Genomic DNA, 13664 nt, shown 5'->3' on the forward strand with positions numbered 1-13664 from the left:
TATTCCTGAATGTTTTATTTTGGAAGTGTAAAGGGTTTTAAAATAAACAAAGTAAATATTCAAATACATTTCATATTGCACATGTAATGGCTCCATACAATATTGATGAAGCAAATCTGGCAGTTAATTTCTTTGAGATATAGAGTATAATACATAGACACTTCCAGATCTGCTCTTGTGTCATACATAAAATTGTCTAACTTCTTTGTTATCATTTAAATCCAGCCTACTTTATTAATTATTAATATTTTATTTTGCTATATTGATTGTTCAAGTTAGAAAAAAACAGTTAAAAACTATTGACTTTAGGACACGGCAAGACCCTAAGTACTGCAATCTTTGAGGATAAATATATATTTATTTTTTTGAGCAAATGTCATTACCTGCAGTCAAATCAATGCAAAAAAAAAAATCGTGCAATTAAATAGGACAGTCTGAATTGAAATTTAAAGCTGCACACCATGTTTTCCTACTCCCAGTGCTGCTTGAAATCTCTCACACCTTTAAAAAAATATAATTAGCTTTAGATTTATCCCACAATAAATAACACCAGAACATACCTTGTGCTACCAACCTGAATTTAAAAAAAAAGTAAGAGGCCACCTCAGTGTTTTGAGTTTATGCAATCTTTCAGACATAAAGCCCTAATGGACTTTCCCATTCAAAAGGCATCAGGAAGGCTCATCACTTATGGTAAACTTGGGCTTTAGCTTGACAGACCTCTTCCTTATTGTGCCTTTAGGGGACAATGGCATGGTGTCCATAATGCTCTTGTCCTCCTCCAGCTGCCTAGCAGTGCAGGAAGGGGTGGGCACTTTCACTGTGTTGCCAAATTTAGAGTAGTCCACAGAGTATCGCCCATCTTCCTCTGCCACGATGGGCACAAACCTTTGGCCCCAGAGGATTTCATCTGCTAGGTAGGAGGTTCTGGCTTGAGTGGTGATGCCGGTGGTCTCCACCACCCCTTCCAAGATGACAATGATCTCCAGGTCCTCATGGTGGTGAAGGTTCAGGGGGGAGATGTCGTAGAGGGGGCTGTTCTTGTCTATTACGTGGTAAATGATGAGTGGGGAGACAAGGAAGATGCTGTTGCCCCCCACAGGGTTCTCCATCTGGATGTCAATCTGGTTGAGGGGCACCACCTCTCCCTCCAGGCTGGCGGTCTTCTTCACCACCTGCATGCGGATGGTGGCGCTGATGATCATGCTCTTCCGGAGGTCACCCACCCGCAGCATGAAGCAGAGCTTGCCCTCCCGCAAGGCAATGACCGCGTGCTTGCTGAAGATGAGGGTTTCGGCCCGGCGGTGGGCCTGCGAGGTCTTCATGAAGATGCAGCCCAGCATGATGGCGTTGATCACCAGCCCCACAATGTTCTGCACGATCAGCACCAGGATGGCAGCTGGACACTCCTCTGTCACCATGCGTCCCCCAAAGCCGATCGTCACCTGCACCTCGATGGAGAAGAGGAAGGCAGAGGTGAAGGAGTGGATGCTGGTCACGCAGGGCACAAAGCTGTCCGAGCCCCCTGCCGCCCCCTCTCTGGGGCTGCGCTGTAGCCGGGTGCTGTGGTCCAGGTCCCCGTGGGCGAAGGCGATGAGCCACCAGACCATGCCAAAGAGCAGCCAGCTGCAGAGAAAAGACATGGTGAAGATGAGCAGCGTGTGGGGCCACTTGAGGTCCACCAGGGTGGTGAAGACATCCTGGAGGAAGCGTCCCTGCTCCCGGATGTTTTTGTGGGCCACATTGCAGGCACCGTTCTTGCCCACGAAACGCGCCCGTCGCTCGCGTGCGCGGTACCGGGCGTGATCCGGCACATCCTCCGCCAGCCGGGTCAGCACGTACTCCTCGGGGATGATCCCCTTCCTCGACAGCATGGCTCCCCGCCGCCGCTCCGCCGCTCAGCACCGCCCCATGCAGCCGCCGGGGGCGGGAGGGTACGGGGGGGGGGGAAGGGGGACGGCCGCGCCGCGGGGGCCGAGCGGGTGCACGGCGCCGCCGCAGCCCCCGCCGTAGCCGGCCCCGGCAGCGCGGCGGCGGGGAGATGATCGGGTCCGCGGGGGACACCAGGCGGCGCCGACGAGGCCGGGAGCGGTCGAGCCCGGCCACTCCCGGCCTCGGTGCTGCGGTGCCGGAGCCGGTACCGGCCCCTGGGCGATCCCTCAGCGGAGGGACGAGGGGCTGAGGCGCTGCTGCCTGCGCGCGCGCGTGTGTGTGTGCGGAGGAGCCGCGCGCGCCTCCGCGTAACGGTCGTTGGGCAACGGGCGCAACGGCAGGCGGTTAAAAACCATTGGGCGCTGCTCCTCAAGGTCGCCCTGTGGGAAGGGAAGGGGGAGCCGAGTCCTGGATTGCTCCCCGGTGAGCGCTGGGTGCGTTTCTTTACCTTTTTACCTCAGTTTTGGTGTTTGTTTTGTTTTTATTTTTTATTTTTTTCCTGAGGAAGGGGGAGGTCGGGCTTCGGGTCACGGTGATGTGAGCGATCCCCTTTCCCCAGAGCCGATTTCTGTAAATATTTGTTCGAGGATGGATTTGCTGCCAGTACCTGGCTTGTGTTAACAGCAGCTACTTTGCAGGATGGTGTGGTTTCAGGTTGGGCAATTATTCTGTGAAATAGAAAACAAAATGGTACTGGGCATTTTTTTTAAAGGAAATCTAATGGAAAAAAAAATCCTGAAATTCAGTTGCATGTCTCTCTGTAGGTAAGAGGAAACCATTCATCTAGTGAATCGGGCAGGCGGTGGTAGGAAATTTGCTTTAAGAGGCCAAGTCCAAGGACGTAGTGGTTAAACAGAGACCTGGAAGTAGAGAGGCTCCTTCCCATTTAGAAAATTTGCTAGAGTTATTTAGCCTTAACTAAGGAAAGATTTGTCTGGAAGAAGGAGCTCATGAAATCATGTGAGCTGCTCAGGAAAATGCCTACTGTCCAAATAGCAGTAAATATTGCAAACAAATAATCCATCTACAAATGGTTAACCCGCAGAGGCATGAACTTCCAGACAGGCATCAAAATTGCCAAAAGAGGTGCCAAAAGGAGGCAGGAAGCTAGAACTTGTGTGTGGCAAGTGTCTGCGTACATATAAACGCATACATGTGCATGCATATAAGGATGTATCTTTGCAAGATGCGTTATTTAAAAACACTCCAATGTGACTGCTACACTCTTTAAATAGCAATATTCTCATTCGTGTGTTGACTTACTCCAATTTAAATGTTTTGTTTCTATCCATTTCAGTTTAGACACCAGTATTGTCGAGTTGCTAAAGCATCTAGGATATTCTGGATAAGAGATTTTTCTTTAGTGCCAGTGGGTTTATGATTATATTTTTCTAATTGTATGTGTCCATGGACTTTCCCTTCAGTTTTTACTCTAAGTGCTTTGGTATACACTCTAAGCAGTTATTGGCATTGATTGCCTGGGCAAGGCAATTGCCCAGTTGATGGTTGGGAGCCAACCAGTTGGGCTTGAAATTAGCTTTCACCACGTGCAGCTACTTACAGTGGCCCACCTAGGGATTTCAGAATAGTATTTTTAAGTAATCACTCTGAGCTCTCTGGGCAGTCATTGTAGGCCTTGTAATTAAATTATTACTATTGCTTTAGACTATTTCTGTTTTTTATGTATGGATAGTTGCATGTCCTTGGACACATCCATTCCTTTTGGAGGGGTCAGTTTCCCAATACCTCACACTTTCTCTTGTTCTGGGTCGTGTTTCTTGCTGCTTTGCTAAATAAAACCAAAATAAGAACAAGATGCCCTGGCACCTGGCTGTCATGCCACTGAGCTTAGCCAAAGATACTTCCTCTTTCTCTGTAACACTTTGTCTGCTAGATATTTTTTGTGTGCTTGCTGAGAATGTCACCTGCAACTACACTGTTACTTTAAGTATGTGATTCATATATGCAATTTAACTAAAAAAAATTGTATTTTTCATACTTTTCTTTCTAAACACTTTAAAATAAAATAAATTGATTGAGTAATTTGAAGATTTATTTGTCAAAGGTGTGGTTCTACAGCTGCTGGCAGCTCATAGTTACTTCCAGCATTTTGACGTGAGCGTAAAGAGGCTCTATAACACCATGCAGGTCATAGGTAACATTTCACACTTTTTTGCAGAGATGGACATAAGTATTCAAGAGGCGGTCATGTCTTTCGTGCCATTTTTACTTACTCTTTACTAATTGTTGTCTTATTCTGTATCTTTTCCTCCAGAGGGCGGTAAGCACATGAGTGTAGAATGAAAAAAAATATGTGTCAAGGAGGAATAATTTAAAGGGAAAGGTAAATTGGTTCATAGTCTGGTGCTAGGCAGGACCCATGGAGCCTAATGCAGCAAGGGGTGTTGCATGAACACACCATGCTGGTTTTAGGAATCCTGAACTCTGTAGAGCTAGAAGGGTGTTTCATTGTTTCCTCTTCTGTTCTTTATTGGGACTGTCATTTGGCACTGCTTTTCCTTCACTTCTGAGCACTTGTTCGCTGAGATGGGACAGCAAAGCAAGTGGCTTCTGCTGAAGAATTTCTAGAGCAGAATAAAAAGAAGTCCTGTCTTTGTGGATCAAATGACAGATACTTAAAAGAAAAAAGTGACACATCTGAGTGAGCCAACTTATTTGTGTTCAGAGCTGATGAACAAATGGGGCTCACAGGAATGAACAATCCCACTCTGTACTATTGAATCATGCATAAGGGGTAAGTTTTTCCACCTACAAAATAAGTTTTACATTTCAAAAATCCCCCCTGCCCTGATTTATCCTAATTTTTATGGATGTCAAAGAAGATATTACTATAACTGTTAAATGAAAATTTAGTTTGCACCATGATATTACTCTGCCTTCAGAAGCAGACCTTTCTTTTAAAGGCTACACAGTGTTAACACGAATTAAGCCTCACAAATCATCTTGCTGTGTGAGTGGGTAGACAGAAGAAAAGAGATCGGAGCTGGTTATGCAAAGCCACAGGGGAAGGCATGAGCAGAGCTGGGATGAGAGCTAATGTAGCAGGCATGCTCTGCTTCCTGGCCTTCCAAAGAAGCGTTCCCTTAGAAATAAGTAGAACAGGATTAAATGACCACACTAAGACAAGGGGATAAATGCTATAAAGGTTTTTGCATAATGGGCGCACTTATAGAAAGCAAACAAAATAAAACAAACCCTGGTTTTTATCTCCATGGGCAGCCTATCCCACTAACACCTTTGGGACTGAGCCAAGTCCCATCCCAGAGGAGAAATGAAAGTCTGAACATGGCAGCTCCCCTCAGCAGCTTCACATGGCTGCTCTGGGGCTGTCTTGCACCCATTTCAGTACAGCACTTTCTTTAATAATGCTTCATTGCCATGCAAAATACATTTGTGAGCCTGATTCAATAGCAACTTCTGGAACGCCTATCTCAAGGCAACAGGTTTAACAACTCAGATAATGGCAGTGATCCTCCCACCATAGAGTAATTTTCTTGGATATTGTCACTGTTAAGATTCTAACCCTTTGCAGTTAGGGGGCAGAAACTTCCTGGGACTTAGCCCCATATAAAGACTATATAAAATGCGCTGAGGAAACATGAAGTGTATTCTGTCCAAGAGGTAGCTAAGAGGCCTCCCTCTTCACGCGTATTTATCCAGCATTGTGGTACCATTAAAAAGATATATAGTAGTTGGATATGAACCAGCTCACTTACCCTATTCTCCTGCAAAGCTGCTTTGTGAAATACTAGCCACATTTATAATGGAAATGTATGACACCTGTACTTTAAGTTCCTATTTCTTAATACTGCGAGACACAATACAGTCTTCTTAGTGATATGCTGTATCCTTTACTCTGTTGCGTTCCTTTGCAGGTAAGGTCATCAGAAGTTTGTGGAACAGGAGCTAGTCCAAATTGCAGTGTCAAATCCCAGGCACTTTATTAAAAGCATATGAAACCTCACTTCTCTCTATCTCTCCTCTTGCCATTAGGATTTAGGATCTTCCACAGATGGTTGAAAAGCTTCTGAGGATCTCTCTCTGCAGCATGAGTTTGAGATGTCCAGCAGAATAGTGTTTTCCTAAGCCTTTAACACGAGTTCCTGCTTTAGACCAGTGCTGGGCAGCTAGGAGACAGCACAGACAGTAGTTGTAGTAGAAACCTGCTCTGCGCTCACTGTGCCCTTCTGCTACCCTGGAAGGATAGTCACCTGTCTCCCATTTCTTCTCTCTTAGCCCTAGTGGATGCCTGGTATCCCACAGTGAAAACACACACCAATAGCTCTGCAGCTATTTTTTCTTTGAATCTGCCCAGCAAAATGTGTCCCTGGAAGAGCAGATATCCTCCAGCTGCCCATTTTCTCCCTTCATCCAATGACAGAGCTCACGCATTTCATCTGCATGACTGTATTCTACCTCCCCACTTTTACTGTTGTTCATCCTACATTCTCCTTGTTAGTTCTATGTTCTCTGCCCCCAGTATAATGCCCTTAGGTATTGCATAAATAATCACAGGCAGATGCTGCAAATACTCCATTGTGGAACTGGTAACACTACTTAGACAGCAACAACACTTCTTCAGTATGCCTTGCTTTCTGCTGCAGTGCTATAAGTAATGCATTAAAAATATCATGTATCCCATGAGAACACCAAGATGCCTTTTTCTAGAAAATAAAGCCGTTAAGAAACAGATTCCAAATTAACTGAGCAGGCTGAAGAAATTCAAAAAGAGAAAGGAGTTTTCCCAAGTGCTAGGAATGCTTCAAAAAAGGGGAAGAGGACAAAATTGGATATAAAGCCAAAGTTGCTATAGAAAGAATAACAGTGAAAAGTTCATTGTAGCTTTCCATTGTGTTGTTGACATTCTAACCTGTTAGCAATTAATAAATCCTGGAATGATTGTCACAATGAATCAATAGGGCAGGGATAAATCCTTGTCCTGCCAAATTAGGATAATCTTAGTGGTAATTTATTGGTAAAGATCAGAAGTGAATCTAGAAACAGTGTGACAGTGGCTGAAATATGTGGAACTAGGAAACAATGAGTCAAGCTCCCATGGCTCTGAGCTACAGTGAAAGGTTTAATACTGTTTATTTGCCAGATTTGGCAGGATAATTTCCAGATGAAGTGGTACGTCTGTACCAGTCTGGAAAGTGCATTAAACACTGATACTTTATCACAACCTGCCTCCTCTTAGCTTCTCTCAGTTTGGGAGGGAGTCTGGCTCAATCCCTTTTGGAATCAGTAGAATACAATTCAATGGCAGTAGCGGTGAGGCAGCCTAAGAAAGACTAAAGGAATCAGCTTGTGATTAATTTTGAAAAGGTATTAAAGGAGAGACCAAGAGACACAGGCACTAACAATAAACCACAATATAAAAAAAGTTTTATAGATTTTATATTTAGATATTAAAGCTTTACAGAGTCATATGATTAAAAGAGATACAATCTTTTGAGAAATACCTTTGGTATATAATTTTTCCTTCTGCATTTAGTCAGTCATGAGCATTATCTACAGTAGGGCTATGACACATAAAAAATAACACGTTAAGAAAATGACAGGAGAGGTTTAAGAGTTACATAAAAACTCTATGCTGGCTATGTTTTTGATGTGTTAAAAAAACATGTTAATAAAATGACAGGAGAGGTTTAAGAGTTACATAAAAACTCCATGCTGGCTATGTTTGTTTGATGTGTATCCTGTCATATTTCACCCACGTAGGTTTTTTTTAACTATATTTCATGATTCTTTGGTAGCAAATAAAAAGAATAGTAGTATACAAAAAAAGGAAAAGTACACGGATAATTCATTAATACTTCAGATGCAGAAAAGGGCTCATTTTATTAAAAAAGGAAAACCTCAATTTATTATGAAATAACATTTATTTACAGGTATTTTACATTTTTAGAAAATAATACAATTGTACTTTAAAAGGCTTTACTTATTTTTATTATTTATCTGCTTGTACAAAAGAAGCAAAGACACTGTCTTCTTGTTCTAGCAGAACCTCAGGCTTGTCGTATTCCAAAATAACTCCTCTCTTCATTACAATAACCAAGTCTGCATTGAGGATCGTGTGCACACGGTGCTGGAAAACAAATAAACAAAATGACAGTTCAGTGTATCTATCAAATGTATTCCCGGATAAGACAGACTTCCAGAAATTAATTGTCTTGACAAGTTCAAGTTAGGCTAGTTATCCTACTTTTCATCCTAATTTACTGTGCAAATACTGCAGATAAATATACAGACTGAGAGCCACGTGGATATTCAAGTACCTAAATTGCACACAGGTACTTGAGTATGAAGAGTCATATGAGCTCAGCCTACGATGTCCCTAGCCCGCAGTCCACACGTTGCCACAAGAAGGTAGCCAGGAAGAGTGGGAACAGGGCACATGAGTGTGGTATTACATGCAAGTACTCTTCCAGTCCTAGACTATGTCTAGATCGGGGGGGTCCTGTCCTGAGCTTGGTGTGGTTTGTCTATTTGTAAAACTGAATAGATCTCTCTTGTAAGACATTGCCCATGTCCTCTGTTGAGCTTTCATAAACGTTTTGCATCCACATCCTTTGGAAAAGATTTTTCCAGACCTGCTCCCCACTGCATGAACCAGTACCCTCTTTTGTATGCTCAGGGCCTTGCTGCTCAGAGCTTCATCTGATGCCTCTTCCCCCTTGCTTCATGATTTTGCAAACCTCTCTCACATGTCCTTAACTTTGTCCTTTTTCCAGGCAGAAGAGGCCTGGCTTACTCAGCTGCTCCCCTTAAGAAACAGTTCCACACCTCTGATTATCCTTGTGCTTCTCAACATTTTTCAGTTGTAATGTGTCATTATGGGGATAAGACGACTGGAACTACACACAATATTCAAGGTATGTGCGAACTATGGACTTACACAGTGGTATGATGTTTTCTTTTTTGCTCTCTACTGTTTTTCTAGTAAGCCCTAACATTCGATTATCAGGAAGAAACCTTCCCAGTTTTTTCCACAGTGAATACTGAAAATAATTAGTTTAGCTTTTCCGCAATGCTGTTATTTTTCCTGAGCATTCCTTTCACATATCGATCATCAAATGGCCCTATAGATTGACAGACTTCTCTCTCCTGCTGTGTTTCAGGGATTCATGGATTCATTTTGATGGCTTACAGAAACTGCTCTCATACTTTTTTTTTTTGCCTGCCTTATTGCATTTTCACATGTAACATGCCAGACGCTATCATTTCTGTTTTCTTTATTTGGCTATGAGTTCAGCTTTTACAAGAATGCCTTTTTGTTTCTAATAGTCTTTTGTATTTGTTTAGTCATACCAGCTTCTTTCTATCCTTACTCAAGCCTTTCCTAATAAATAGCATTCATTTGCTCTAGGATTTTTTAATAAAATCCTTTAGTAATTTCCATGATCCCTGTAGATTCAATTTGCTTTGCTTTCTCTTTTTGCTTTTTTCACCCCCATTTATTTTTGGGTTTTGTTTTTAGCAAGCCTCCTCATTTTTACATAATTCCACTTTTTAAATTTTAGTGTAACTGCATGTGGTTTTTTGGGTCTGCGTTACTCCTGCAGGGATATTTAATCTTGGAATACTCTGGTCCCTCTTACACAGTCACTCTTCACTCATATGGTTACTAATCAGGTCTTAGACACCCTCAGTACCAAAACAACTCCTGTATTTCCTTCTGTGGCTTCCTAGCCAGATGTTTCATGAAATAATCACTAATGGCATCTACAAATCTCATCTCTGCTGCAGTCCTCCCGTGACATTTAACCAGTCCACAGGCAGGGGGAGGGGACTGAAATGTCACGTTACAGTTGTACTTGCTGTCCTTGTTTGTTTGATCTCTTCCAGTATAACACAATCAGTGCTGCCATCCTGGTAAAGTAACATAGAGGGTAATATAGACCCAATACTATACTCTTCCTATTCCTGTTCTTCCTAAACACAAATTAGGAATATATGGTTTTCTCTGAAAAAAAAAACCAAAAAAACAAAACACCCGAACCACTACCCAACACCCCACCCCCCAACCCAGATGATGTTTCTATTACAGAACATTTTGAATACAAACACATCTGCTGTAAACCACATTTACATTTGGAAGTAAAAACATTCAAAGTAAGTTTATTCCAAAATGCTGTTTGTTTGAACTGTGCAGTTTAAATTCACTGAAAGAGCAAAAGACTAATAAAACTTTCTCAACCTATCCCCAAACAAACTGAAAAAGATACATAAATGCAAAATCCAGTGCAACTCAGAATTTTCATGTAGAGAAATCAGGAAATTCAATGTTTATGATTCCTTTGGTGTTTTTATAACAACACACTGAATGGATACGATAAGATCAATCAGGTTTTCTATTACACATTCACTACATGAAAATAAAAAGATGCTGTAAGATTTCTGAGCACAGATTTCTTAACTTTTGTTTAATTTTTAAATGTTAAGAAGCATAATGACTTTATTTCACATCCCTGAAATATGTGTATTTTTAGAAAATAGAGGACTGAAAGATATATATTGCTTCTGACGTATCTGTTGAGCCAACTGCTTTGATTCAGGTCAAATCTCTTTCATAAACATTTTTTTACAGATACTCGAGATCTTTGTATAATCACTTCAAGAATATGCTAACTTAAATTCAATCACTGTCAACAGGGATGGAACATTTATTTTTAAAAGTTAGTAAGATCATCATTTATTTGTTTAAATTGTGAAACATAATTGCTTTATCCAGTGGCAGAACTATCACACAATTTTACATGTCCTTAGTTAAATGATTGCTATAGCTTGATTAAACTTAATTCTTAGATTTCACAGTAGTCAAAGCCATATTACATTTTAAATTAGCCTAAAATGGGTAACAAAAAATAGACTGCATACTTAGATTACATGTTTTTACAGGCAATCAGACTTAGCATCACGCAACACATTTAAGAAGCTGTTAAGTATTTAAATAAGAAAGTTGTTTAAAATCGATGAGAAAGCTTACACTTAAACACTGCATTAAAAAAAGATTAACAGCCACATTAACACATTTATTAACATTGACAAGCATGGACTAACGTGGCATTTCTGATTCTTGTTTGCATTAGAACAGCAGCAGAGACTGTACTTACTGCTATTGTAACCACAGTACGGTCAGCAAATGCAGTCATGACTACCTTCTGGAGTATGTTCTCCTATGTAAAGAAAAACATTTATTGCTTTTCAAACAACAGAAGTTACATGATAGACACACAGACACTAAGAAGGCTAAAGTAACCACTGATTATTCCACGCTTTTATTGATCCTTCATTGCAGAAATGAAAAATTAACTACGTCAGAACTAAGTCAGCTTGCCTGGTCTCCAGTTAAACAGCCCTGCTCGCTCCTGCTACCCGCACTGCCTCTGGGCTTCAGTGCACACAAGAGCTGTGCTCTGGCCCCCAGGCACCTGCCATCCTGACCTCAGTTTTACAGTGAGGAAATCAAAGGTGAATTCAGGGTCCTGCCAGGCTGCCTGCATGCTGGCACCTCTGCAGTGCGTTCTTCACTCTGCTGGAAGCCCAGGAATGTCCCAGCATGTTGGGGACATCTAACACCAAGGGGTGGCAGGGATAAGCAAAGGAGTGTGCTGTACCTGGCATATTTAACAGTGGAGATGATATTTAAGATGGTCTTAACATGCATAGTTCTCACTCAACAAGTACTCATCCTTTGCTATTTAGGCAACGTGTTGTTGCATACCAAACTGCCTAAAAATGTCACTAGCGCAGATATCTAAAGAACAGATAATGGCAAATAAAGGTATGTATCACAAGGGAGGAACTATATCCTCAATGCATCAGAATTCAAAATGTGTTTTAACTGGGCTGCATACAGTATAATTCCCAGCATTACTGACACCCAATACACTAACATTTTACAGAACTAAAAATGGTAGCTGTTATAATAAACCCCTCCAATTATACTCTTTACTCATAGAATTAAGACTAAAGCATTTCTCCTAACAATATAACAGAGGAAAAAAATATCCTAAGAATGTACTGTTCTAGTTGGCTAAAATCCAGTCAGTGACCTATTATTGCGTGGTTTAACCTCTGTCTAGCAATTTCAGGCAGTTAATGCAATAATCCAGTATGTCTTTTCTATGTCTCTGTTTATTTCCTTGACTCTACTTTCAAGCCTTCTGATTTCCTGACTTGTCCTGTTCACCATGATGGGGAAATATGCTTGCCAATTTACCCTTCGCTGACCATCCCAGCTGACCTTTCAAAGCTGCCAATGAAAATAACATGCTTCATTTTCCTAATCCAAGAAATGCTGGGATAACTATTAAACCCTTAGTAAAATGATTTAAAACTCTTTAGATTAGTTAGCAGTGACTCACAACTGCCTGGACTTGTAAACACATCTGTACTAAATATCGTGTAAGCATATTACAGAGTAGATAGAATTGCTTACCACCTTTCCTTTGCATATTAGCAATTGTCTACCCCTCAAGGAAAACAAGAAATCAGAAACTCTCCAAACTCACTGTTGCCATGTCAATAGATGCTGTAGCTTCATCCATGATGAAGATGCTCGTCTTCCGCACAAAAGCTCTTGCTAGGCAGAACAGCTGTCTTTGGCCCTGGCTAAAGTTTTCACCCCCTTCTGTGACTATAGCATCTGGAAATGATAGAGCAAAAACAGTATTTATGGGGTGTGTGTGTGCAAGAAGATCAGATTAGAGTACAGCATATGCTTGGAAAAGAGAAGGTCTCACTTTCACCATGAAGACTTTCAAAGTAACATTTCCTAGATCTACAGCTGCTGGTGATCCAGTTTTTCCTGTTTATTTCCCGTGTTCAAAACAACCAGTACTTCTGTCTCGTGATATGTTTTATACATATTAGACATCAAAGTAACTAAGAATGTTTAAGAGCGAGTTTTGGACAGTCTAGGACACTGCATCCTCCAGTCAAAGTGGCATCCATAATTTCTTTACCATAAGGCTGTATAACTTACCACTTTTAAGTTTGGGGTTTTTTGTTTCTTTCTTTTTTTTTTTCATGGCCAAATGATTCTCACCTTTAAGCTTCTGAAATCTTCCTCAGGACTATTGGAAAATACAAAAGAATATAGTCTAGATAACACCTGACTTGTTGACAACTTATTTGAATTCACAAGACCCGTAAACCTCAATGCCTCATAACAAAGACATACTGAAATAAAAAAATAATTTTACCATTGATTTAAGTAGAAACAGGATTCTGCCCCACAGGTGCAGTTGATAACAGAGTTAGATGTCACCTTCCATAAACTTAAAAAGCTTTTTCTTCAGCAACTAACTTTTTAATAAATAGTAAATGTGAAACAGAAATGTTGTGACCACTGGAAGCAATCTTCTCAAGAAGGAAGTCTTATTACCTAGGCCCCCAGGGAGCGCTTTCACCACATGCTTGAGCTGTGCTATTTCCAATGCTTCCCACAGCATGCTGTCAGTGCACTTCTTCTCAGGGTCCAAGTTAAACCTACAGTTATGTGAGATTCAAGAATATCAGTCAACATAAAGTTCTGCAATGTATTTCTTCTTTTAGTGTGCTTAGAAACAAACTTGCAAATAATCAGAATCATCTGCTAAAGATCTGGACCTGATTCTGATCTATCATTGGTATAAATCCACTGAATTTTGCAGACTTGGTCAACATTTATACCAATGTGATTAACAACAAAATTTGACTCTTTC

The 13664-nt window shown here is 41.2% G+C and overlaps 2 protein-coding genes and 1 long non-coding RNA gene across 25 annotated transcripts in view; 1 reads left to right on the forward strand and 2 right to left on the reverse strand.

Annotated features, from left to right (window-relative positions):
• On the reverse strand, window positions 1-1980 carry KCNJ11 (potassium inwardly rectifying channel subfamily J member 11). 2 transcript variants are annotated; one of them, XM_054200322.1, is made up of 2 exons: window positions 1843-1980; window positions 1-1626 (listed from the first exon to the last, which is right to left on the reverse strand). In XM_054200322.1, the coding sequence occupies exons 1-2, from the start codon at window positions 1872-1874 to the stop codon at window positions 672-674; spliced, it is 987 nt and encodes a 328-aa protein (XP_054056297.1). In that variant the 5' UTR covers window positions 1875-1980; the 3' UTR covers window positions 1-671. The 2 variants fall into 2 exon arrangements, with proteins under 2 accessions (XP_054056297.1, XP_054056296.1); XM_054200321.1 differs by having other exon boundaries at window positions 1798-1922.
• Window positions 1981-2020: 40 nt separating this feature from the next.
• Window positions 2021-13664, forward strand: part of LOC128909100 (uncharacterized) — a 62439-nt gene continuing 50795 nt past the window's right edge. For 10 of the 21 annotated variants that reach the window (XR_008466230.1, XR_008466235.1, XR_008466233.1 and 7 more), the window contains exons 1-2: window positions 2188-2366; window positions 8688-8828. This is a non-coding gene — a long non-coding RNA (uncharacterized LOC128909100). Of the gene's footprint in view, window positions 2367-8687; window positions 8829-11254; window positions 11913-13664 lie in introns of those variants that run through there. The other 11 variants (XR_008466237.1, XR_008466236.1, XR_008466243.1 and 8 more) reach the window with 8 other exon arrangements.
• Window positions 7334-13664, reverse strand: part of ABCC8 (ATP binding cassette subfamily C member 8) — an 80673-nt gene continuing 74342 nt past the window's right edge. For both annotated transcript variants that reach the window (XM_054200316.1, XM_054200318.1), the window contains exons 36-39: window positions 13346-13449; window positions 12471-12604; window positions 11070-11132; window positions 7334-8041 (exon numbers count right to left, since the gene is read on the reverse strand). In XM_054200316.1, the coding sequence (XP_054056291.1) occupies window positions 7904-8041; window positions 11070-11132; window positions 12471-12604; window positions 13346-13449 (439 nt within the window). In that variant the 3' untranslated portion in view covers window positions 7334-7903. The remainder of the gene's footprint in view (window positions 8042-11069; window positions 11133-12470; window positions 12605-13345; window positions 13450-13664) is intronic.

Source organism: Rissa tridactyla, chromosome 4 (assembly GCF_028500815.1).
Source record: "Rissa tridactyla isolate bRisTri1 chromosome 4, bRisTri1.patW.cur.20221130, whole genome shotgun sequence".
NCBI classification, from domain to species: Eukaryota; Metazoa; Chordata; class Aves; order Charadriiformes; family Laridae; genus Rissa; species Rissa tridactyla.

Coding starts and splice junctions, on each gene's coding strand:
- KCNJ11 (XM_054200321.1), bottom strand. CDS start 1,874: ATGCTGTCGAGGAAGGGGATCATCCCCGAGGAGTACGTGCTGACCCGG. Junction 1,627..1,797: donor GATGTGCCGGATCACGCCCG/GTACCGCGCACG, acceptor TTTTCTCTGCAG/CTGGCTGCTCTTTGGCATGG.